The sequence below is a fragment of the Phalacrocorax aristotelis genome, chromosome 2 (genome assembly GCF_949628215.1).
Source record: "Phalacrocorax aristotelis chromosome 2, bGulAri2.1, whole genome shotgun sequence".
In the NCBI taxonomy this organism is placed as follows: Eukaryota; Metazoa; Chordata; class Aves; order Suliformes; family Phalacrocoracidae; genus Phalacrocorax; species Phalacrocorax aristotelis.
In genome coordinates, this window is record NC_134277.1 from 143,634,229 (window position 1) to 143,659,646 (window position 25,418).

The 25,418-nt window shown below is 39.6% G+C and overlaps 1 protein-coding gene across 1 annotated transcript; it reads left to right on the plus strand.

Moving 5' to 3' along the window:
- Nucleotides 1–46: 46 nt before the first annotated feature.
- Nucleotides 47–24,427, plus strand: POP1 (POP1 ribonuclease P/MRP subunit). The gene is made up of 15 exons (XM_075085473.1): nt 47–398; nt 3,582–3,764; nt 4,597–4,772; nt 7,205–7,453; nt 8,016–8,103; nt 8,405–8,580; nt 9,219–9,469; nt 9,602–9,695; nt 10,470–10,581; nt 11,550–11,669; nt 18,026–18,141; nt 19,504–19,695; nt 20,594–20,748; nt 21,585–21,926; nt 22,704–24,427. The coding sequence occupies exons 1-15, from the start codon at nt 275–277 to the stop codon at nt 23,359–23,361; spliced, it is 3,036 nt and encodes a 1,011-aa protein (XP_074941574.1). The 5' UTR covers nt 47–274; the 3' UTR covers nt 23,362–24,427.
- The last annotated feature ends 991 nt before the right edge of the window (nt 24,428–25,418 follow it).

Consider the following 25,418-nt stretch of genomic DNA (forward strand, 5'->3'; position numbering starts at 1 on the left):
GCGCAGGGGTTTCTGGGAAATGTAGTCGGGGGAGGTGTGCGCGCCCGCGCATGCGCGGTGCTTAGGTTCGGGCGGCCGCGTGTAGCGGGTGGAGGCCGCGCTGGGGATGCGTACCGGGCCGGTGGCCGCTCCGCCCGTCGCTGCACCTACCGCCGACCCCTCCCCGCCTTCCCCCTGCCACTGAGGGGCCGAGCAAGCCCCCGTCGGGCGTCTGAGGCCCGCCTGAGAGGCGGGTTGGTGTGACTCTCCGTACGCTCCCCGGGCTCTGCCGCAGATGTCCGGGGCGAAGGAGAAGAAGCGGGCCAAGAAGATGAGGAACCAGCCGGCCAGCGTCACCCTTCCCGCCGAGCCGGGGCCCTTTCCCGGCGGCGGCGGCAGCAGAGCCAGCCTGCCTCCAGGTACGGCTGGGGGCGCCCTATACAGGGCCGGGGTGGGTGAACGCGGAGAGGGTGTCCCCATCTCCTCAGGGCTGGGTGTCCTCCCCCGGGGCTGGATGTGTGTGTCTCCCCCTTGGGGCTGGTCGCCCCCGCCTCCTCAGCCCCGGCGGCCGGCGAGGCGTACCGGGCGTGGGAACACCTCGGGGCTTCGGCCCCTGCCGATGACTTCTTTAGCCTTGATTCTGCCGTAAATCTCGTTAATAGGTGCTTCTCTGTGTCATCACTTCAATTACACGACAAATCCTTATCCGCCCACTGCAGTTTCTAGTCTTAAAATGAATTTAGATGTTACACCCCGTGCAGTGACCTCCCTTCTCTTTCTGTCAGACCTAGGAGCCGCATGAGGAGCGGGATTAGCCTGCTGGCCCTATGATAAATGCACTGTTTTTCCGTCAGATCAGCATGCCCAACCCTTTTGCCTTCTGGCGCTTATGGCTCCTGTATCTATGGAAGAATATTGGCAGGAGGCGGCAAGGCGTTCCCCTAAAATGGCAGTGTTGCTAGGTCATTGCTGGAGCATATATCTGCACAGGTAACCTTTGCAGCTGAGGACTGAAGGATCCTGTCACCTGTATGCTGGATGCTTCAACCTGCATCCTGTATGCTTCAGTCAGACTTTGATTTCCATTCCCCCTCCACCATTTCATGTTTTTATTTTGTTACCTATACTAGTTCTGGAAAAAAAAAAAAAGCACATGTAAGAGCAGGGCCTGTTACTGTGAGGCCTTCAGAAGCTGATAAATTGCATCTTGTGGTTGAACAAAAAAATGCTGGGGTGTCACAGCATATTTGAGTGACTGAAAAGTTCCTAAGCAGGCAGAATGATGTAGCAAATTATGGTCAGCTCTGTCTGAAGGTTTTGGAATATCTTTAACAGAGTACTGCCAGATTAAACACAGTTTTCTAACTTTCTTTGTAGCAGGGAACTTATAAGATTATGTGGTTATGGTTTTATGCCCTGTTGAATAGCATGGATTTTCATCCATATAACATTCTTCTGTAGTGTTAGTAAGTATCTTGGTTTTATAGGGCTATTTTGTAGAAACGGGAAAGAAAAAATTCTAAATATGTGTTAAAAAACCATGGATCTACATAGTACCTGAAATAATTTAATTTTTCTTTAGGTATTAAGTCCATCACTACATTTTGAAAGACTCTCCCATCTTCTGATTAAAATAATTCCTCCATTCTTAGGCTAACTTCATAGTGAAAGGGTGTTTTTGTGATATGAGTTAATTGCTGTCCAGTTACTCTCCCATGATTGATTTGGGCTGTAGGTCTGCACAGATTTGCTGACTGAGGCAGCATCCATCTCTCCCCCAGCTATTTGCTTCTCACCTTCACCTCACTCTGGACAGTGTTGCACTCAGTCATGTGGAGAATCCAAATCAGGGAGTTATTCCACATAAAAACTAACTTCTGTTTCCACCCCAGATTATTTTTTCATCTGAATTAGTGCAGCTCTGCACGATGTGTGGTTGCATTGGGATGGCAACAGCATTGCTGCTGAACATAAAACTTTAGCTTCATACTTTTTTGAAATGGAAAAAGGAGGTTCCTTGATATTTTAAGTTTACATAAATTGAGGTTAATGGAGGTGAATCTGCTCCTGGCTCTTCCTCATGCCAATGACAGCATTTCTGGGACAATATGATGGGCTTGTTTAGGAAACTGATCAACCTGAAAACTGATTTTTTTAATCTCTTACCCAGTTCTCCTGACACACAGGTTTCTTTTTGCTAGAGGAACTCCCTGAGCTGTATGGCCCCATGTTCCTTCAAGCACACTTCTTGATTCAGTGGGTGGGATGGTGAGAATGACTGTATTGGCCTTTTTTAGTATAGTTGTCCATCATGAGCTGCCTGAGAACCATATCTCAAATTGTACTAGAAATCCTAACCAGGACTTAACTGAATAGGTTGAATACAAACTAATCTTCAAATATGGACTTCAAGACCCTTTTAAACTTGAAGTACTGTTAGGTGCTTATCACTCTTGAAAGGCATTTCTGTACCTTAGGAAGCTTACTGTAGGCTTTACTTAATATCAGTATGGGTGTCACGGTTTAATCCCAGGTGGCAGCTAAGCCCCACACAGCCACTCACTCACACCCCCCGTTGGGATGGGGGGGAGAATCGCAAGGGTAAAAGTGAGAAGACTTGGGGGTTGAGATAAAGACAGTTTAATAGGCAAAGCAAGGGCTACACATGCACGCAAAGCAAAACAAGGAATTCATTCACTGCTTCCCATCAGCAGGCAGGTATTCAGCCATTTCCAGGAAAGCAGGGCTCCATCACATGTAACTGTTACTTGGGAAGACAAATGCCATAACTCTGAACGTCCTTCCCTTCCTACTTCTTCCCCCAGCTTTATATGCTGAGCATGATGTCATATGGTGTGGGGTATCCCTTTGGTCAGTTGGGGTCAGCTGTCCTGGCTGTGTCCCCTCCCAGCTTCTTGTGCACCCAGCAGAGCATGGGAAGCTGAACAAGTCGTTGACTAGTGTAAGCACTACTTAGCAAAAACTAAAACATCAGTGTGTTATCAACTTTGTTCTCATACTAAATCCAAAACACAGCATATACCAGCTACTTAGAAGAAATGAACTCTATCCCAGTTGAAACCAGGACAATTGTTTTAAACGCCTGTACCAGAAAAGTAACTTACTGCACCAACATGTGTGTGTTACTTTATCACTGTAACAGCAATGCATGTCAGTGAGACAAGAACACATTTGCCTATGAGAAAAAAATTCAAGGGGCAAGAGGGAAAAATATTAACTTTGCTAGTTTGATATTAAAACCCTGGCTAGGCAATAGTGAAAAATCACTACTGATGTTGTGTAGACTGATCGGTGTTTCCTGTTGGATCTGATAGAGTACTGGAGGCAAAGTGTGGATTGGGTACCATTTTCAGAATGTGCAAAAGTAACTTAATCTATTGCAGACTTGCTGCTGGACAGTGCAAAACTTATTTCCTCCTATTAAAAAATAATTCTTCTGATTTCTGATCTTTTTTTTTCAGGTACATATATTAAATATAATGGGAGAAATGTGCAGTTTTTGAGGAAAGATTCTGTATAGTTAACAGTTACTGAGACTGCTTTTCATTTCTGTTATCTCTTTTCATCTCTAATCCCTCCAGGAGATGCTCGTTCTGAGCAGCAGTATCAGCAGCAGAAATTTTTTAATCAGTCAGCTGGGCCTTTGTACAGGAAAGACCAGTATTTTCCAAAAGGGCAAAATAGAGGAGAGAGAGGCAGAGGAAGAGGAGGATGGCAAGGAGGACGGCAGAGTATTGCTGAAGAAATGCCAAAATACCTAACAGGTTTGTATATAAGAAAAAAGTCATAATTTATATGTCCAGGGCAACTTGCTGTAAGTTTGCTGTCTGTCTTTGTTTTTGTGCAAGAGCAAAAAATTAGAACTGATGCTGTGTTCTTCTGTTTTTCCTAATTTCCTCCAAAATACAAAAGTAGTTGTGCACTGGAATGAATGAGCAGCTGTTGTTCAACGACTCCTTTCAGACCTCTGAGTTAAAAAGTTGCACTTAGTTGTAACGAGGGATGTGCATTATGGTTTCTGTTTGCCAGCAAAATTAGTACTGACAGTTACCTGCTTTTAATGTAGCCGGTGAAACTCCTTTTGCCCATGATGTGAGTTAAAGACGACATCTAACAGAATGTTTATTTAGGAGAACAGATTAGCTTTTCAAAATGTCATGGTGCTCTGATTGTAGATACACTTCCATAAGCATAAAACAGGACCTCTGGATTTTTTTATCTGATCATTTCAAAACAGTCTGTAATATGATTACTACTTCCTTTGTTTTCCGTGCTGAAGTTTTTTTTCATTTCTCTGAATACCAACTGGAAAGATTGCTACTCTAATTTAATAAGGAAGTACTTAATGCAAATAGGACTTGTTGGTTTTACGATGGCTTTGAGGTTCATTCCTATATAAATATTTGCTTAACCATATCTGTAAGCTTCAGAATATCAGAATAATAGAAATTTCTTCAGTGGTAGTATATAGTATTTACTTCTATCTCAAGAAGTTGTTAGACTGATGGACTAGGAATACTCTGCTGGAATTCAGTAATTTATGTACAGTGTCCCCTTCTTTGATTTTTGCCATTTGTCATGCTCTTTTCATTCCAGTGTCTACCTTTGCTCAAGCTCGTGCTGCTGAGATCAATGCCATGTTGAAAGCAGTTGCGCAGAAGTCTTCAAACTCTCTAGTTTTCCAGACTCTACCTAGGCACATGCGAAGGCGAGCTATGAGTCACAATATTAAACGCCTGCCCAGGCGGCTCCAAGAGATTGCCAGGAAAGAGGTATAAGCGCGTTCTGCAGTGTTTGATAAACTATTTAGTGGGCACAGCTAATGCACAGTGTTCAGCTGTACAGTTATTAATGTTCAGACCTGAGCTTACTTGCGAAACTTCCCTGCGTACACAGGTTCTCAAACTCTGCGTGACATTTGGATTCAGAATGCAGGAACACCTCAGTTTTATATGGTAGCTCAAGTAGATCTCATTAACCACTTGACTTTGTGATTATTGGACATCTTGAAAAGTTATTAGAGTAGTGATGATAAAAGGGTGCACTGCAGGAGGGGTTGTTCAGGCAGTGCATTGGTGCCAGGTGATCCAGGAGTCTTCAATAACACCTGTCTGCCTTGCACCCCACCACAGCTGTCAGATATGACCCTGCCGGCCTCAAGACAGCATAGCCTATTCATGACCTGCATGATGGTTCATGGGTTAGAGCTCAAACACGGGAGGTACACTGGAGTTGTTGGCAGGCTGCATGCAGCTTAAGACTTACTCACTGACCCTTCCTGGTTGCTTATGAAACTCTCATTTTATGGCAGTAGCTCAGTGTTTAGTCAGAATGCTCCTGTGGAGTTACTTGCTCCTTACCCACTGTGGCCTTCCTGTGTGTTCTTAAAAAAAAATTTAAATAAAAATTGGTTCAGCAGGATTTTATTGTAAAATGACCCATCTGCTGTTTGGCATTGATCACTTTATCAACTCTAGACTCTTCTTAAATTGATCAAGTGAGTTTGTTTGGTAAGTTTTCTGTGCATTAAGGTTGACTGATTAATATATTTCTTGCGTTCTTTTTCCCTTGCATTTTGTCTTTTCTAAGTTCTTCAAGATCTTGCCCCCTCCACCCTGAGTTCCTGAAGATAATTGTTCATGATTCAGAAATTGCTATGAGTATTTCCACACATGTTCCTTAGGGCATGTTTTACTGGATCTTCATAACCTGTAGCTCTTCTTTTACTGCTCTGGTTGGCATTCTTTTTGCTTTGTTAATCATGACAAGAGATGCAATTTGGGCTGTTTTCTGAGATCTGAAGGAAGAGGGTATGAGCTATTTTGCGATGTGAGCTATGTACTCTATCCTTGTTAAATGATCTAGATTTCTTTAATGTTTATGCTTGGTTCTTTTGTGTACAGCTTTTTAAAATAATTTCGTATGATAACCTTTTTAACTTCTCTGTACGTGCTCACACTTATTCTCCCATCCTTGTTTCTACTCCTTGTATGAGTCTTGAATTTTTGAGATTATATAATTGGTCCTCGTGCAGTTGTATTTCTGCTGCTACGTTTTCTCTCCTCAGGTCTTTAGGTGTAGTTTGTATGTTTGTCTAGGCTGTTTTGTTTCATGTTTTCTTGCAGCTTGTCATATCTTCTGAGTTATTTCCTTTTGTAAAGGTTCTGCCTCTTGCTGTTCAGTTTTTGAAGTGTCCTTCTTCAAAGTTAACTGTTCCGATTCTGCTGCATTTTTCTTCCTTAGATCCTTTATCATGACCGTTTTTGTCAAAACATCTACCTGGACCATCTCTTATCTCTTCAAAAGGTTAAAGACATGTTTTTAATCTACAATACCACATCCTTTTTTCTCTAACTGTCTTTCCGAACCAGTCAGTCACACACCAGTGATCGAGTGGCTTATATTGCCTATCCTGGTGGATGGGTCTGATGGGAACATACTTTAATTTTTGTGTGTTTCTATTTGATGTCATGGGTTGCTTCAGTGTTTTTACTGCTCTTGGCAGTGATCTTCTAGCATTCTCATTCCTTTGCTATTCTTATAACCAGTGGTCTGTTGTCAGCTATTCCTTGGTGAGCTTACAAAGGACATCCTAAGAATTTTTTGTGTGTGTCTTATAGTCCCTATTTTTTTCTACCACTTCTCTTCACAAAAAGACAAACCAAACATTGATTTAGAGAGTCAAGCCTTCCTCTCCAGCCATGCATTCACCCATAATAATTCAGACCTTGACTGGCTATTTATCAAGAATTTGGTCATCACCATAGTCCTTTCTTGTTCACTTCTACATGTTGTAGAATCCTTAGGGTTCTACCTGGCAGTCTGAGAGTCTGTACTGCTTCTGTATGAGCTCAAATCTCCAGTTGTCCCTAATTTCTCGTTCATTTGTTCATGTGGATATATTGGTGTTGGGCAAAAGCTCCACACAAGAAGTAGACGTTGCTGTTCACTGGTAAGTTTCTGAATGTGTGAGGATTTTGGTTTACCTGTGGGTTCCGGTCAAACCTTGATGCACTTGTGTGGATGGGGCTGGTGTATAAAGTTTCAAAGTGTTAGTTAGCCTCAAGAATTATGGGGAACTAACATCAGAATAAAGTATAACTTAATGCTAATGCTTCCTGTATCCATATATATGTCAGCCTTTTTCTTCTATGGGAATTTGTCCTTTTGATATTTACTTCAATATCCACTCTTTTAAAAACAGGCAGAGAAAGCTGTACATCAGAAAAAAGAACAGTCAAAGACTAAATGCCGCAAAGCTAGAAGACGCCACATAAATTTGGTAGCAGAGTTTAATCGCAGGCAAAGAAAGAATATTTGGCTGGAAACGCATATTTGGCATGCAAAGAGATTTCATATGGTAAAGAAATGGGGATACTGTTTAGGAGATAGCCCTACGGAGAAGAGCTACAGGGCTTGTTACCGAGCCATGACAAAACACTGCCTTCTTCAGGTACCACATACACATCTTTTTTTATTTGTGTTCTTTGATATGTTGCCAAGGTAAAGTAATCAACTGTTCAGTTATAATCAGTATTTCTGTTTCTTTGAGGAACAGTTGTGTCAGCTGTTAATAACTGCTAAGTATGAAATGAGTGATTTCATAATTGTAATGAAGGGTGGCGGGTATCACAGAGAACAAGATGAACATTTAGAAAAGTCTTATGGTAACAATGACTGAAATACTGCGTCTTCAGTCTTCTCAAGAGCTAAAAGATTCAGTGAATCCCTACATCATCTTCCTGAGGAGGATGCTATTGAAGACAGGCACTTTGTTCCATGTCCTTTTTTGTCTGTTGGTTTGAGAGGCAGGTTGGCCCTCAAATGAGAAATGCCTGACAGGTCTCCTTTAATTAACAATTTTAAGTTTAAAAAGAAAACTCATTTCTCTTTGGCACAAATTTTAGTGAATGAAAAATTACTACTTCGATGTAAATAGTGAAGCTGTGTTGTCCTTCCTTGTGAGGCTCACTTTCAAGAGTTACTCACACTTTACCACCATCCTCTTGTTTCAGGACTTATCATATTATTGTTGCCTGGAGTTGACTGGTAAAGAGAATGAGCTTCTGAAGCAACTTGCTCGAATATGTAGCAATGACACAGGTAAATTTTATGTAGTTCAAAATAAAGTTAAGATTCTGAATAGACTAAAGGATGACCCATCCTTTTCCTTTTTTAATATCCTGCCAATCTCATAGTAGTAACAGATTTGATACTGAGTTGTGATTTTGGTTAAAAACATAATTAAAATGTCTCATACTAGGACTAGATGTTCTTATTTTCTGTTGCTAATTGTGGTACATTTGCTTTCTTTGATACTATCCCAGCAGCCAGACTGAATTTCAATTTTTTCTTTTTTAAACAAGAGATTATTTTGGTTTTCAATAAATATCTTCTTCTTTAGGATTAACATTTGAAGAGGCTTGTTGTCTGTCTGGAAGATTTGAGGGTTCCCTGAATCTTTACCGAGCAGATCGCTATCCTGAGGATATGCTTGGTCCTGTTACGTTTATTTGGAAACCCAAGGATCGGTCTGAAGACAGACAGTTGTGGATCTGGATGCATCCAGCTCTTAAACAGGTTTTTTTTTCCTAATAGTTGAACTCTAATTTCTTTATGCGTTGTACATTTTTAATGCTGCAGATACCTTCTGAAAGGTGTAGAAGAGCTGGATATAATACATTGCTTTAGGAATTAAAAGTTGGAAGATTGTTTCTGCTCTAACAATATTTATGTTCTGCAACTTGTTTTTATAAAGGTTATCCAGAAGATGCATGCCTCTAAAGTTTTTTTCAGTGTTTGAGCTTGCTAGAAGTTTTCTAGTCTCACTTGCTTCGGGATATATTTGCAATATGATGTTGCTTGATTCACATCTTTCCCACTGGCACCCCCAGCAGGCTAAGTTTGGTCTCATCGCAGATAATCATAATGTGATACTTCGCTATGAACTTAAAAAAAATAAAAATAAAAAAAGTAAAGTTTTGTGCCCAGCAATTTTGCGCCCAGCAATGATATTTATCTGGGTAAGAATAAATTTTTAGCAACATTCAGTATTACTTTCAGCTCGTGCTGGTAAGCCCTGGGCTTCAGCAGAATGAACTTTATTCCATTAAATCCATATACGAAAATAAAATAGTAGAGTGTAATTCTTAAAACTGTACTTAAGCTTTACAATGCACTGTTTATCATCCTAATCCAAACTTTTCCTTTTTCTTAAGGACATGCTGAGAGAGTTAAAAGCACTTTTTCAGTGTTCAGAGCCTGACGAAATCTATATTCCTGAGCCTATTACAACACCAATTCAAGAGGAAAAACAAATGGATGTTGTTCTGAGCCTTGGCAAGAAAAGAAAGAAGGAGGATAAAGAAGGTGAAAAAGCTGTGCCAGTGAAAAAAATAATTGGTGATGGCACTAGAGATCCATTCCAGTCCTACTCTTGGATCTCACAAACTACTGGCATTGTGATCAGGTTTGTTCATAGTAGAGTCAGAAACTGTGAACCTTAACCAGTTAATATAGCTGAATTCTGGCTTAACAGTACTGGGGAAAAAATTGTGTGTTGTACTATTGTACATTCACCTGAAATTTTCCTCTCTTTCAGTGATAGAACTATGGAGATTCTCCGGTATCGGCTGATTGGCCCATTATCACACTCTGTCCTTACAGAGACCTTGAAAGCTGCTTCTTTCCAAACAGTAAGGAAGTTGGAAGTTTGGATATTACTGTAATTTTGTAAGGTTTCTAGAATGTGCAAGCTGGGTTTTGCTAGAAGGAATTGTAAAATATCTGGCCTTACTAATTATAAAGGCTAACCTATGTATTTGTGCTGTGTTAGCTTCTTTGTATTGAGCCACTTGACTAACGCTGATCTCAGGAAGAACTCCTATGTGGATACTAAGTGGGGGTAGGAAGAAAACAGAAGCAATGGTGCTGTTGAACAGGCTGTGTAATTTCTGGTGTAGTGATGTATTGTGCTGAGAAGGTCCAGAATAATTCATATTCTCTTTGGCAAACCATAGATTATGTTTCTCAGGTAATGAGCTAGAACACTTAGAGCTAAAGGGCAAGACATTTAAGGTATAGAAACTTTTTTGTTTTCAATCAAATATGCAATTTCTCCAGGATTTAGTATTTTGTCCACCTCTTGGCACACAGCATCACTGGTTTTAATGGAGTTTTTTTGTCTCTTGCAGCAAACATGGCAAGGCCATGAAATCTCTGGCTTTCTGTAAGAAATAATTAACGCCAGAATTAGGAAGCATTGTGGGTTGCTTTGTTTATTTTTGGAACACAAGTTAAACTGGACAGTTTATTGGGGATTACTGGAAGGTGGAATATAGTTAAAAATGGTTTTGAAAATCCACGAGGAAGAAAGCAACCATAGTGATTAAGGCAAATTGAGGGTCAGTTCATACTGATAGAAAATACTGAGTGACCACTTGAGTTTAATTAGATGTGTTGTTTTCCAGGAGACACCAGATTCAAAGACAGAACTGAATAATTGGTGGGTAGAAAACTGCAAGGACTCTGAAAAAGTATCTCTTCATCAACGTCAAAGTGCTATCTTTGAGCTGTTAGAAGGTATTTGGGCATGGGGGTGCTATGGGAGGAAGGGAAACTCTTAAATTCTAGTGGTCAAAACTGGCATGCTAATAAATTGACTTCAGTTTGGAAATGCTTATTTTTTGCTTGATCAAGAGAGTGATGCCATTGAGCATGTTCTTAGGTAATTACCATGGCATGTCAAAAATTTGAAGAATGTTACATTAACTTATTTTTAGGGGAATTTTAGTCCTCTGTGCAGTCCAAACTTTTAGTAGATAAACTGAACCTTGTTTCTTATCTTCACAAACTTAGATTTGAGATTGCTGATGTGATATACAGTGTGACATATACTCTCACTCTTTTCCCCCATACACACCAAATTAAGGCAATAAGTTATACAATACTTCCACAGATAAAATGGTAGGCTCCTACCCAAAGAGAAAGTATTATACCTTGCTTTATATATTTTTGTTTTTAATGCACAGTTGTGTGTTTGGCTGAGTTGTAAAGTATCATAAAGTTAACAACATCTCCTCACTTTCTAGAACTTAAGCAGGTAAGAACTGGTTTTGGTAGATCTCACACTATATTCGAGCTATCCAATGTGAGGCAGTTAAGCAGAGATGAGGTAAAACTTTTAAAAAACATTTTTTTTTATGTCCTTTCCCTGGAAGACAAGTATAAAACAAAGGTTGGTTGTTCTTTAAGGGATGTGCCAAATGCAAAAGATGAATTGAGTCTGTCAGTTGTGAGAGTGACCTCACTTCTATGCTAAGCATAAATGTAATTGCAAGCGAAGTCTTATGCTGCTATTTTGTCTTTTGTTATTGGACATTTGAGAAGCATTGGTGAATTTTCTAAACATGTTGAGTACTCTGGATTGCTTCTCTGGCCTACAGTGGTGTCACATTCCCTGCAGGCAAAAGTGTACAAAATAGTAGTGCTGAAGAAGATCACAACTTAATTGTGGTTTCATGACAGTGTTCATCTGTGTATTTTTAAAGGGATAAGTTCGCCATCAGAAATGCCACCAGGTACAATATTGGGCCTCACTGTTGGAGATCCTCGAGTCAATCTGCCAAAAAAGAAGACAAAAGCCATGCCAGACTTTGAAAAATACCAAGGTAAAATGCCTTGCTTATATTATGCTTCTCCTGGAACTGCCAAAGGCAAGAGGTTCAGTTTCTCCCTACACTTTTGTTTTCATTTACTGTCATCTTCTACTGATTGTCTCTTGCTGTTTTCCTCTGGCATTCAATTTCAGAATGTTTACTTCCCCTTTTCACAGCCCCTGGCAGAACAGAAACAGCTTGAAAGTTGTATAGCTTTTAGAACAGCAGTTGTGAGGGAGGGTCATGCACCAAAGCTGGTCTTGTGCTCAGTGGAAGCCTCTGTCTGACCATACAGATGATCCAGGTTCGAATCCTGGCAAGGCCAACCAGGTGCTAAAAGCTACTTAGTAAGTTTCTGTTTGGTGTTTAGTCTTCCTGAGGCTGTTTATCTCTCCAGGAAAATATCTGCTGTTTCTGGTTTATAGTCCTACAATGATGAAAGTTGCAATCCTGCTGAAAAAAAAAAATTACCTTTGCAATAATAGCATTTCAGATGGCCAAGATGCTGACTGTGTTAAAAAATGAAAGATGCAACTGTGACTTCTGAAACTTTCATTTCAATGCTGACTTAGACAACATATCAGTGCAGAATTCAAATTCAGTTGGATTTGAATGTCCTTGAAAAATGCGCAAGAGCATATACATTATACAATGGGATGTGTGTACAGTGCTGTGTGGGTGTTTCCAGTTAGGTTGGCTGGACACAGACTGCCTCACCTAATACGAGAAACATAATAGCCAGCTAGCAAACAGTAGCAAATAGTACAAGGTGAAGGTTTTAGAGAGTTGAAAATACTTAATTTCCTTAGTGGTGCGTTTGCAAGGCACTAGAATAATTTAGCCTTATGTTTCACTTAAATCAGGTTGAATACCTATTTCAGTTACTGTCCTTTAGCTCTCTGCACAACTCTGTTATTTGGATTTTCTTACATCATCCTATTCTACCCTCTGTATCTAGAACAGCCTTTCCCATGTAAATTAGTTCTGCTCAGCTAACTTTCTCATCATTAATGTTCCTGCTGGAAATGCTGCAGCATACATGACATCTACTTTGGTTCCTTCCTGGTGAGAAGTAAGGTGAGCTATATAGCACTTGTTTACAGATACTGGTTTGAGCTGGTAGAGGAGTTAGCAACTACAAGAAGTGTTTCAGCTTCCTTCATTCTACTTGCCATGTCTGTGAAGATGTTTTCAAGAAGGCGAGATCAGCAGAAGGCATGTAGGCATTGGAAATGTGTCATAGTGGTTTATCTCCCACTGCTAGAGCTGGATGTCCCTCAGGAAGGAGGGCCATGATAAAGAGGTAATGATGTAAGATAGGGAGTTGAGAGGAAAAGCCTTTTTTCCTTTGGCTGTCTAGAAATGGCCATCTTCAAGATCTTTCTATTTGTGGCTATCCTTCACTTGCAAAAAGTCTTCTAAACCACAAACATTCAGAAAATCTGGTGTTGCTTTCTGGTTCCTTTCTGAGTGTTTGTTTCATTATGAACTTAAACCTGCATCTGCCCTCTCTTACTTTTATTCAGGAGAGAGAGAAGGTCCTTGATCAGCTGGCAAGGAAAGGTATACTGCATGATACCTTCTAATTCAAGTTCTGCTAAAGGACTTGATGTTACACAAGCATGTCCCTGGTAAATAAGTTGAGCAGGCAGAAGGATGAAAGACGACACACAATACAGCTGTCTTCTAGTAGAAAATCAAAAGGATGTAATGGTGAAGGAGTAGAAAAGGAGAGGCCAGCCCTCATACAAGAAGCAGTTAAGGAGAGAATATGGGAGACTAATGGCTCAGCAGGTAACATGGCTGCTGTTTTCCACATTTCCCACCTGAGTGACTTCCTAACGCTGTGTGGGAAGAGTTACAGGATCATTCGCAATCTCCTGCATACCTATTATATGTGCAGTGGGGCAATCCTGTGGCATGGTAGTTCATCTCTCCTACCTGAGAAACTGAAGACTGAGGTCTAACTGCCACGCTCCTGTCTCCCTCATTGAGTATTCCAAGGTGTTAGTTGGAAAGAGAGGCTATTGTTACTCTTCAAGGACTGTTGTTCCTGAACTGATTTTTGTAGTTGGCTCTGTGACAGCTGCTACTTGTGCTATATCTCTGCCTTAAAGGGCTTCCTTGTTCAAGTAGTTAAAAGCACAGAGAAGTTACTTTTTTTTTTTTTAAACACTTGTAGAAAACTAATCCATGTTAGATTATTAAGCTCAGATACTTCTGTAATTTTCTAGTCGGGGGAAAGCATTCAAGTGCATTTAATTGTTGGTGTTTTGAAAGGAAAAGTAAAATTGCGTATGTATTAATAAAAGGAAGTCTAGACATAATCAGTTTTTCTGCAGAATGCATTTTATGTCTAATCTGTTCTATCTGCAAGAATTATGCTTTCTTGCCACTATTTACTGTTTCAGGACCCATTATAAGGTCTTCCTGAATTCTGTCTGCTTAGTTTGTAATCTCGGAGCGTGAGGTCTTGTTGCATATTTTACTGCCTCTATACACCAATTGGATTTATTCCTTTATCCTATAATCCTCCTTGATTGTCTGACAGGTTTGCAGGAGTTAAAAAATCAGTTAAATATATGAAGGAGAACCTGCTGAAGGCCACTCAGTGCAAAAGGATCACCTCTAACTGAAGAAGAAATATCCACCAAGAATTTAATAAAAATCAGCATATTCCCAAATATTATTCTAGATTGATTTAGCACTTTTGTCAGCATTTTCCAACCAGCTCTGTCCCCTCATTCTAGTGGTTCTTTTGCTAAGAGTGACCCAGGAATGGAGACTATCCTCCTCTTGAGTTTTCTGAAGGGCAATTTGTTCAGCCAAAAAAGGAAGGAATTTAATCATGGCACATAGTATGCATCACTACAGCAATAGTATTGCCAACATTTCCACAGTAACACCCTCCCAAAAAAGTTAGACTTTTCTGAGATCTGTAATCCTATTTGGATGGTATTAATTTGCCTTTTCTATAAGAACAAAAAAAATCTTTTTATGAGCCTTAGAACTACATAAACTTTCTGAGCCTCGGTTTTGGTGTAATCTTACTCAGATGTGGTAATATAGTGAGCTGATCTTTGTTTAAGAAATGTTAGTAATCATTCATTTGCCTTAATGACATGTCATGTTGATTTGGCAATAAAAGGAACCCTTGCTGTATTCCACACTTTTTTCCCCTTTTTCCTTCCTGGACATTCAAATACGATTAGGATTAGGATTAGTAAGATTGAAACGGCACTGTGTATGTTAGGAGGTTCTGTATGTACTTTAGCCTCTTGTTCTTTAGCATTGTATAAAAGCTAACTGAATTTCTTAGGAAATCTTTACTGATTTAAAGCTGCATTGTTTCTTGAATAGTTTAGGTAAGTTACAGCCATCATCTTTGCTTGTGGATTGCCATACATGCAATCTGTGAAATGATACACACCTGTCCATACCCTTTTCTTCTTTTTTTTCCAAAATGCTGTTCTAAGATATGCCTGTGTAGTTTTTCCCCTATGAGTGACATGCTAACAAATCAAAGGTAATTTCAGTCTTTCCCAGTTGCTCTCACTCCTGAATTCATATGCATGTGTGCAAGCTGTTTGTTATAGACATGTGCTGATGGGATTTAATCAAAGTACTGTCCTCATTTCTTCAGGCTGGGGTATAAAAAGTTTGTGAATAAATCACTTTCACTGCCTTCTCAGCAAGTTTATGCCTTCTGGAAGTCAAGACTCCCAGTAAGCAGTCAGCACTTACATGAGTGCACATTAGTGCTGTTTTTTCTCCATTTTAAAGTATGCTTCTGACATTTTGATATGCTTTTATTGTCTTCTGTGGGAGAATATAAATTCCATTGCCTTAAAAACTGCTCAACGTGGAGTATGGTGGAGCTTTTAAACAATCAGTGAATGAGATGTGAAGAAGAATTCATCATGAAAGATAAGTGAGCTGAAGTTCTTTTTGCAGACACAGAGCCTGAATCCTTGCCTGTAAACGCACCTCTTGGAGAAGTTTAGGTAGCTGGCATCAGTTGTTCCGGTACCATGCACCCCTACCTACATATGGCGGTGAAACTGCTCCCTTAGCAGTGCTTATATTTTTGCTTTTTCTGCTCTTTCCTCACAGAAGGAAGGAAAAATTTCAAATAGAAGCACTCTTACTCTTAGGCCTCTCTTCTAAGACTATTAAGATAATCAGCTACACAAATCAGAACAACAGCTTGAAATGGAACAGAACCTTCTTCTGTCTGCCTGTATGGTCTAAGCACCCACCATTGACACCAGCCAAAGTAGATAATGTGCTGATTGTCATGGAACTTTGTGTGCTTAGTAATACAACTCCCTATTTCCTATACTAGCTGTAATAACTTACTGCCACTATCATCAGCAACTTGTTCATCAGTAGGGTTATTTCCCCAGCAATCTTAAAATGTGGACTGAAGAAAGCAGGAGAGAGGTAAGAAATAAAGAGAACTGTTGTGAGAATTTAGTCTGCTTAGTAGAAATATTAAATTTCTCCAAGTTCAGTGGGGATCGAGGAAAAAGAATGTACCAAGTTAGAAAAGGATATTTTAGTGTAGTGAGGGGGATATTGGATGGACTGTGGTGGTGGAAAGAGACTGACTTAAAAGGGCTTTCTCAAGTGGAAAAAAAAATACTTGGGCCATTATAGAATATAGGAATTGTAAAGAACTCCAAGAATATGACAGGGATAGACTGCCTAAACTGTGGTAATAGAAAGAAGTGGTAAAAAAATTCAGAGAAAGTTACAGTGAATAATTTACAGTTGAAGGAACTAGAACATGTTTAAATAATTCAACATAAAGAGATTCTGGTGTTCACAAACACTTTCTGTACAGAAGATGGAAAAGTCACTTTCCTTACCTTATGTTTGCTTGTAATTATGTGCCCTTCCCCCTTGGTTATCTGTAAGAGTCAGGAAGGAATTCCCCACCACCACTACAGACAGTTCTGTTGCTGTCTTTTTCTCCTTTGAAGCATTGATAACTTGCTGTATCTCCAGACAGAATGTGCTTTGCCTCTAGGAGTATTGAGCTCTGTTAGGTTCCTGCTCAGGTTCCTGTCCTGAATTTTTTGTCTGAGAAGGAATTCTTCTGACTTAATTGTCAGGGAATTGGCAAGGATTTCCTTTTTAGTTGTATCATTCCTAATCCGATAATTTCTGTAGTTATTTCTTCTCTTACATAAAGGTAAGCCATCAGTAAGAATACATAGCAAGCATCAGCTTACTAATGCCATCAAACTGTCAGGAGTGCTGCATAGCTAATATTTCTTTTGACATATTTTGCAACTCCTAATAATGGGGACATCTTTAAAATTTTAGATTTTAAATAAATAATTGTTAGAACTGTGTTTGGCAACGCCTATTGTTAGTACCATTGAATAATCTGTATCTTCTGTGCTCAAAGTCTTTGTCAACATTAACTGGAAAAATTAGCTCAATCTACTTTTGAAAGACTAAGTGATTTAAAAAACAAAACAAACCCTAACACATTATGTGTAAGACTTTGTAGATGACAAAATGAGTACAGTCACTGTAAGTTTTAATCACAAAACTATTAATAGATTTGTTGTATTGCTTATCGGTAAGAATTATTTAAAATATGGATCAGCATGCATTACATACTGTACGCTGAAGGCTTTAATCCATAGATCACTAAAGGTAGGTATACATTTTCTCTGCTTTGGTTAGACTGTAGAGCTGAAGAAAAGCTAGGTTATTTAATATTTCAACAATCAGTTTTAAAGCTAGAAGTGTTATTTATCTTCAGTAATACACACAACTGTTAAGGTCTTTGCAGACATAAGCAAAGAATACTCCCCTGAAGTGCAGAGCCCAAAAAGATCCATAGTGGGAAGCTAGTGCTAAATAAGTAGATGCGTGCTACTCATATCCATAAAAATATTTCCTGTATGTACGTTTCTTAAAGGTCACCCTCGCTTCTCTTACACATTTACTTAGGTGGACTTATTTCAGGCTTTGTAATCTTGCTTTTTCTGATTTTCACCAATCCTGTTGAGCTTCACGCTCTGCCTCAGAGGCCAGATTCCAGAATCTTAAAGGTGGCGTGCTAAAGATGTAACTTACATTGCCAAAGGTGATGTCATTTGTAATAAGAAATGCCTATCTGTAAGAGAATGCGAGGTTAATGTTTCTAAAATTAACAGTTTATTTCATATTTTATATTTGGAAAATTAAGTGATAGATATTGCAGAAGCAGTGATGCTTGTTAAGCTTTAATAGTCTGTTTACTTAGTTGTCTGCTCATTGTACTTATGATAGTGGAGTGGTTTTGGTAGTTTGATACATAAACCACAAAAATTGTTTGAATTTTGTTTGAAGGTTCTCTTCTTTTGTAGATAATGATAAAGTTAGGCAGCTGTACCTGGAGGGTGTACCTGTAGACTGTGCTCACAGCTTTATCTGGGACAAGGACATCTGTAAGAACGTCACTGAAAATAAAATCTCAGAGCAGGTAACTAAGAAGGTGGATTGCCGTAGAGAAAATGGCTAATGGTCCATAGAGTCCATAGAGTGAGACTCTTAACGTGTATAAATCCAAGAGCAATAGTTTCCTAATGTCATAGTATCCAGCTGCTGAGTTGAAGTGTTGCTTTTTCAGCCTTTGTGTAATGTTCTTACATAACCATTGTTCACAATTCAATTAGAAGAAAGCTTTATTGGATTGTCTACAGGACTAAATTGTTGTAGGTTTATTTATCAGAAGGGTTTGGAAGTTGGTTGTCCTTCATCACCTTGACTGAAGTGCAGCAGATAAAAAGGTTGAAGTGGCACAGAGGCTGTGGCCATTCACTCCTCAATCATAGCCAGGACGATTCTCCTAACAAAAGAAACATGGAAGTTAGAAGGAAATAAATCCCTCTGGTTCTGAACTGCAGCACACTGTGTTGTGGGCATTCTGGGCAATACCTGTGATTTGTAGACAGCTTTAAATGTGCTGTTACAGGTTTGAAATCTCCTATCTTGACATTTCCATTGGCAGTGGAGGAGCAACCTGTAAAATGTAGGGGTAAAATGGTGATTTAGTCACAGGAGGTGATAAACTCTCGGCACTGTTGTGATCAAAAGGAGAAAATATTTGTATGGCAGAAACATCTCCAAATATTCTCTTTATGAAAATTCATTTTGTGCTCTTTCAAGTTGGCTGCCGTAGTGTAAAAAAAGCAGAGTACTTGTACTATACTAGTGTATAACAGTTATCAGCACAGTCTTTTTGTATATGACAGTGTTCTTCATGCTGTCATGAAATGTAGTGTTTACCTTATAAAACAGCTGATGCAGAAGGGACATGTAAGGAGGCAGTCTGATGGTCTGGTTTTTTTATAAATGTATTCTTAATGTGGTACGCTGAATTATAACAACTGGTGATTGACAAAGCCTTGGTGCCAGCATGCTTTATGTGAAACTGTTCCGTGACCAAATGTTCTTCCCATCTCCGTGGATGTAGTTCAGATTTGTTCTGTGTATTGACAGACTGTCTGAAAGCACCTGTTCAGTCTAGTCTTGTGCACAAATCTATAAATATCAAGTTGCAGTACTTGTTTTCCCTCCTTCATCTATGCTGTACATTTTTCCTCTGAGTTTCAGTACCTGCCCTCCAGCACAGTCTGTGGAGGTAAGAAGTGGAGAAAAAGGCTGCTTAATACTTTTATCTAAAAACATTTTTCATGCCTCAATGAAGGTCAGTTCAAATGTGTAGCATATTACTAGTATATTTTTCCTAGTTATAAGCTCACCTCCTCTCTGTAGCTTGGAAGGGTATCTGGATGTGGCAAAAATGCTTACTACCTTATGGGAAATGTCTCTTCCTTCTCAGGATTTAAACCATATGAGAGCTCAATTACTGGTACCTGGATCACACCTTGATTTGGGTCCTTGTGAATCTGCAATTCCCATACTGTTGGTGCAGCAGCCAGGGAAAATGGCTGGAGAAGATCGACCAGGATGGGGGAGTGGTTGGGATATCTGTCTCCCAAAGGGCTGGGGCATGGCTTTCTGGATTCCTTTTGTAAGTGCCTTTAATTGCAAATTGCAAGTAAATATGACAAATCATATAATGTTGTTCAAAATAATTTATTTTAGAGAGTATACTTCACATTATGTAAGCAACTCACAATTACAGGATCAAAATCCCGCTTTAAAAGAGGGTGTATGAACTGCTTGATGACAGAGGCTTGGTCTTAAATTATCAAAAATAAACAATAGCTCTCCATATCTTCTGTTGGATATGACAGTTCCCACATGGCAGCCTAAAGCAGGAGATCAGAGTGGGGAGTAAGGAGAGAAAACTGGTACTATAGCTCTTTGGGTTTGTGTTTTTAAGGGCATATGCCTCTAAAGAGAAATCATTTGTTGCCTGCTGCTAATCCATTTCCAGCTTGGCTATCTCTGCCACTCTGTCAACAAATTGATTACCTCTGATTTGGGAGAGGGCTTGAAACACAGACTTTGGCTTAAGCTTAAATACTTCTCTGGTGCTGTTTGGAGCATCCTGCTTTGGATGTTTAGGTGGCAGTTTTAATGTCTTTCTGCAGTTAAATGTATGCTTTTGAATGTGCAGGGGGATTAATTGCAGTGATACCTACTGCACAGTTAAAATAAAGGTAGTATCACTTTCGTGGCAATGTACAAGATCAGAACGTACAAGATCAGAACCTGTGAAATTCTCTTCAGTTGTGCTGATAGTTTTTCAGAATTAAATTTAAAGAGTATGACTAATGTTTTTGTTGAAATGACCATCTAAAACTGTGAAAACCATGCTTAAGTTTATTTTTTTGAAAGCTAAAGTGATAGACTTTCCCTTTTCTAAGGCAGTAGCTTCTGCAGCATTAATAGGGTGTTTTTTTCAGTTAGGAACCTGGAATCAGTACAAACATTGCTTTTTTGGGTTTTGGTTTTTTTAACAGATATATCGAGGTGTACGAGTTGGTGGCTTGCAGGAGGCTTTAAAGCATTCTGAATATCAAAGAACACCTCATACTCCAAATGATTTCCCAGACTGCCAGGCGGGAATGCAGTTTGCCAAAGAACTGGAAACCAGTCTTCTTGAAAAATTCAAACGGTAATTTAACTTCAAAATTGATTGCAAGAATGAAAAAAAAAAAAAAAAGCCGCTTAAAATATTGGTACATATCTGTTGTGTTCATTTAGACTTGGACTTTATTAAGATGTTTCACTAGTGTTTTAAATCCTAATATTATAAAAGAGAAAAGAATCCTGCATGTATTTAACAGAAAATCTCTGCTAAACAGTGCATATAAGTTAACTAAAACCCTCTATTCCCAGAGATATGCTCAGTTATAAGGCTGTAACAAGGCTGCATAACAATAAATGCAGCTATTTCAAGCTCCCTTTGCAAATGAGGGAGGAGGTAGGAGAAGGCAAAGGCAGAATATCAGAGTATGTACTAAGTGTTAAAGAATGAAGTGAATGAAGAGGTATATTTCAGTGTCCACTTTTTAAATACGAGGTATTCTGAAGTTTGCCTTCATTTTCACTACAGTAAATACAAAACTCTTAACCATAAGTACGGGGTAGCTGGAAGAGTCAGTAGCTCTGCACCAACTGGTGTTGGCTCCCCTTCCAGCTAGGAGAGGGAAGTAGAAGTTTTGAGGAAAATATGGTGATGTCAGTCACAGTAGGCAGAAATATCCAACATTGCTGAAAGGAATGGTGATCAGAAATACAGCACTGTTGGCTGGAAGTATAACTTTAAAATTCTTGCCCAATGACATTCCAAAGGCAAAGCACAGTTAACTTTCTGTTCAAAATACTTGTGTTTCGAATACAGAAAACATTATTAGACCAAAAGGACAAAGTAGACAGCCTTTTGAAGTGCTAGGGACTGAATAAGGGCCCAGGATACAAATATTCTTACCTACTTGATTTATCATTTAGACGTCCGCCTGCAAAAAGGGCAAATTATGTCAAGCTGGGCACTCTGTCCCCTTTCATCTGTCCTTGGGGTCAGCTGACAAAGAACTGGGAAGGAAGAATGAAAGCTTCAGGAGAATTTGTACATCCTTCTTCCCCGCACCCTGAGCGCTGTGCAACTGAAGGATATAGCTTCAGTGGTCCCAAAGCAAAGGTGATCAAAGAAGCTTCCCCTGTGACTCGTGAGGTAGAGGAGACCATGGAAATAACAAGCTGTGAAGGTGTTCTAAAGGCAGAGGATGTTACAGGCACCCAGGACTTCGGTGAGAGACGTGAAACTATTACAAGTGACTTTGTTGTTGTCAGGTATGTCAAAATGCTACACGCATGTGCGGTGCTATTTCTTTATTGGGAATTATTGAATTGGGGAAAGGAAGAGCTCAGCCATGATTATTAAGATGAGAGAATTCTTTAATCCAGATACAGTGACGAGATTACATAGTTTTGTCGTGGATCAGAATTTGCTGTTGAGTGAAAGTCTTTCTCCTGCTTTCTCCCCAGCAAACTTGGTGACTAGATGAAGTAAATTTCTTAAGAGTGTTAAATTTAAGATAATTTGAGTTTAGTGTGTTCTTGGTGTTGGCATGCTCTCTCTGCTTCTGGGTGAATGAAGCTTGCATTCTCTCTTCTAATACATCATCACAAATAGTTCTTGCACTACTTAATAAGGTCTATAAAGAAAAGAGAGAATCCCCTGCATTCCAGTGCAACGCATGAGGGCAGCAACAGTGTTTGGAAAGTGCCTGAACACAGGTCTTTCATTTTTGTGTAGTTATCAGGGGAAGAAAACGTTGGCAGTTCTGAACTGCGTTAATGTCACTGAAGGTTTTAGAGCATTTGTGATTTGACAAGTTTTGGGGGTTTTAACAAGTAATGTCCCCTTCTGAAGAAATAGCCTCTCATGAATTCCATTACCCATGTTCTTTTTGTGCTCTGAGTGGTAAAAATACCATCTTGGAAGGTCGCAGAAAGCCCCAGGACTGTTTTTTAATCACGCTCTTGCAGATATGCAGGGTGCTGGATTTCTGTTGTACTACTTGTTAATAACTACCCTTGATGTTTGTTTTAAAAAAAATTTAATAGGAGTGAGAAACTACTAATGCAGTTATCAGCCTGGTGCTATCCCACTGCTGGAAAAGATCGGCGAGTCCGCCTTGTTTCTCGACTGGGACAGAAGGAAATGACTGAAAATATCTTTTTGCCAATCTTGATGAGCTATCCAAGGGCTCTTGTATGGGTCAACTTGTCTCTCTTGAGAAAGGGGAACCCTGAATTACATGCCATGATTTGCATCCCAACAGAAGACGACTTGCTGCATCTAAGTAAAGACAAACTCTTCTGTGGTCCTCAAGAACCCAAACATCGTGACATATTCAAGCACAAGGTACAGAAGCTAAAAGAGGAAAAGAAGAAGAAAAAGTATAACACAAAGGCTCTAGAAAGTGACCCCCCAAGCATTCCAGATAAAGAAACAACTGAGGAGCATGAAGACCTAATTCTTGGTCTTTGGTCAGACAGTCTCCCAGATGTTACTTCCCACTGCTCCAGAATACTCTTGGGGTATGTCACTCGAGGGGATTTTTCATTGGCTGCAGGCTGTGGAGAAGCACTGGGTTTTGTTAGCTTGACAGGGTTACTTTATATGTTATACAACCAGCCAGCAGATAAAAAAGGGCTTGTTTTGTTAAGAACTCCAGCATCTTTACAGTACAGATTTGCAAGACTTAATATTGAGGTTTGAGTATCATTGCAATGCAGTAGAATGCCAAAAATACCAAAGAATGTCTGTTTTGTCTTCTGTGCCCTTTGTGATATGTCTCAAATTTGAGGTGATTCTGAGCCCCAACAACATCGTGAGGATTATGAAATAATTAAAAAGCTTTGTAGCATTATTCTTGAAAATAACTAATGCATAAACAGACCTAATATTGCTTTTGATGTCTGCATTGCTAAGGATTTCTAACAGTAACGCATCTGTTACCATAGTCGTCTTTATCTCTAAAGAAACATATTGTTTGTTTTTCACCTCAGAGCAGTGGATGCTATAACAATACACAGAAAATCATTATTTGCCTTTTAGAAATCTTTTGGTCAGATGGATTGTTACTTTCCAGTGCATTGTTCACATGTAAGTGCTTGCAATCTGGACCAGTGTATATAACAAGTGTCTTTTCCTGATTCTTCGTGTCTGAATGCGTGTGGCTGCAGTGGATCAGTGCTAAGTAGACAAATCTGTTAAGAATGCAGAAGGGTACTTACTTTGGTGGAAAAGCTCTGTGCTTAAATGAAATGCAAATAAAGTATAGCCCAGCTATATAAACTGGGGTTCTTAAACTGGAAAGCGTATCAGTCTCTCCAGTCTGACCTTTCAGATGCAAACTGCTGTTGGTGGGTCAGCATACATTTTTTTGTTAATAATAGGGAATATTTTGGTTCCTTAAAACACAAGGTTATTTTTATATGGAATGTGCTAGGATTGAAGGTTTCTTAATTTTACTGTATGGTTTATGAATGTTGTTCAAATTCATAAAACTTGTATGATGGAGGGGTGAGGAGAGAAGGATGTCTGATTTGACTGGAGTGATGTGGGTTAGTTGGTTGGTTTTGGTGTTTTGTTGTGGGTTTTGGGTTTGGTTTTTTTATGATAGCCTTAAACTTCTAGCCATTCTTGAGTTAAGCAGCTTGAAAACTAGTTTACAATAACACACTGTAGTTTAGTAACAGCATGATACAAATATAACCAGTTGGTAAAATTACCCTGAAACGATCATGTACAAATAAAAATCTAATCTATTTTTAATTCAGGAGTCTTCTGACTAAGCTTGATTCTTGAAGGAATTAAATATGGATCAGTTTATGACTTAGTCTTTCTAAATATCAGTCTGCAAATCAATTCCCTCACAGTTTTGTTTGAAAGTCTTAGGTGACTAGATTAATGTTGTTTGGAATAGTTTGTTGGAGGAAGGATTTAGAGTACCTTACCTTCACAATTATTAAAATTTAGGGCCATTGTTGGATTAAACATGGCACACACATGCAGAAGCAGGGAGAATATCTCTGATCGCAAGGGACGTATGGGAAGTGGAGCTGGATTTTTTTTTTCGAGTCTTCAGAAGACCAATTTAAGAATCACATGCCAGTTGGAGTTACAGCAGCATGTGGGACAGAAGATGCAACCTCCAGCACAGCTTGGACTACAGCTCCATGAGAAGTCATGCCTAATGGCTCCAGCATCACTCAGCTTCAATGCACCTGATAAAACAATCAGTGTCCCAGAAAGGTCCTGAGAAGCATCTGCGCGAAAGCCGGCAGATGGCCCCAGAGGAAAAAGCTTAGTGCTGCACAGGGCTGGGATTCACATGCTCCTCACTGTGTGACTGCGAGCGCTGCAGCCTGTAGGTATGCGTGAATAAGGAGCCCCTTAAACATTACAGCCTGGTGCTCTGATCAAGTTCTCTCATGGTAATAATCCTGGATTTAATGAACCTTTTGAATTGTGAGCCCGATTGAAATATTTCTAGGGTCAGAGTTTCCAGACCTGTGCTTCATGGGAGGAAAGGAGGGGAGGTGATGTTTATATGGCTTTTTCCCCCCTTCGCCTCCCTCATCTTCTTAGTAGATAGATATTTTCTTGCCTCACTAGCCCTGGCTTGTATGTGAGAAAGAAAGAGAAGAAGCCCCCCCCCAAGCTATCATTTTTTCTTTTCTGCTTGTAGATCTTTTGTTCACTGAATCTTTCCCAGGTTTTTATCTTTTTTAAAAACATCTGGAGTCTTTTTTCTTTTCCTCCTATTGGTA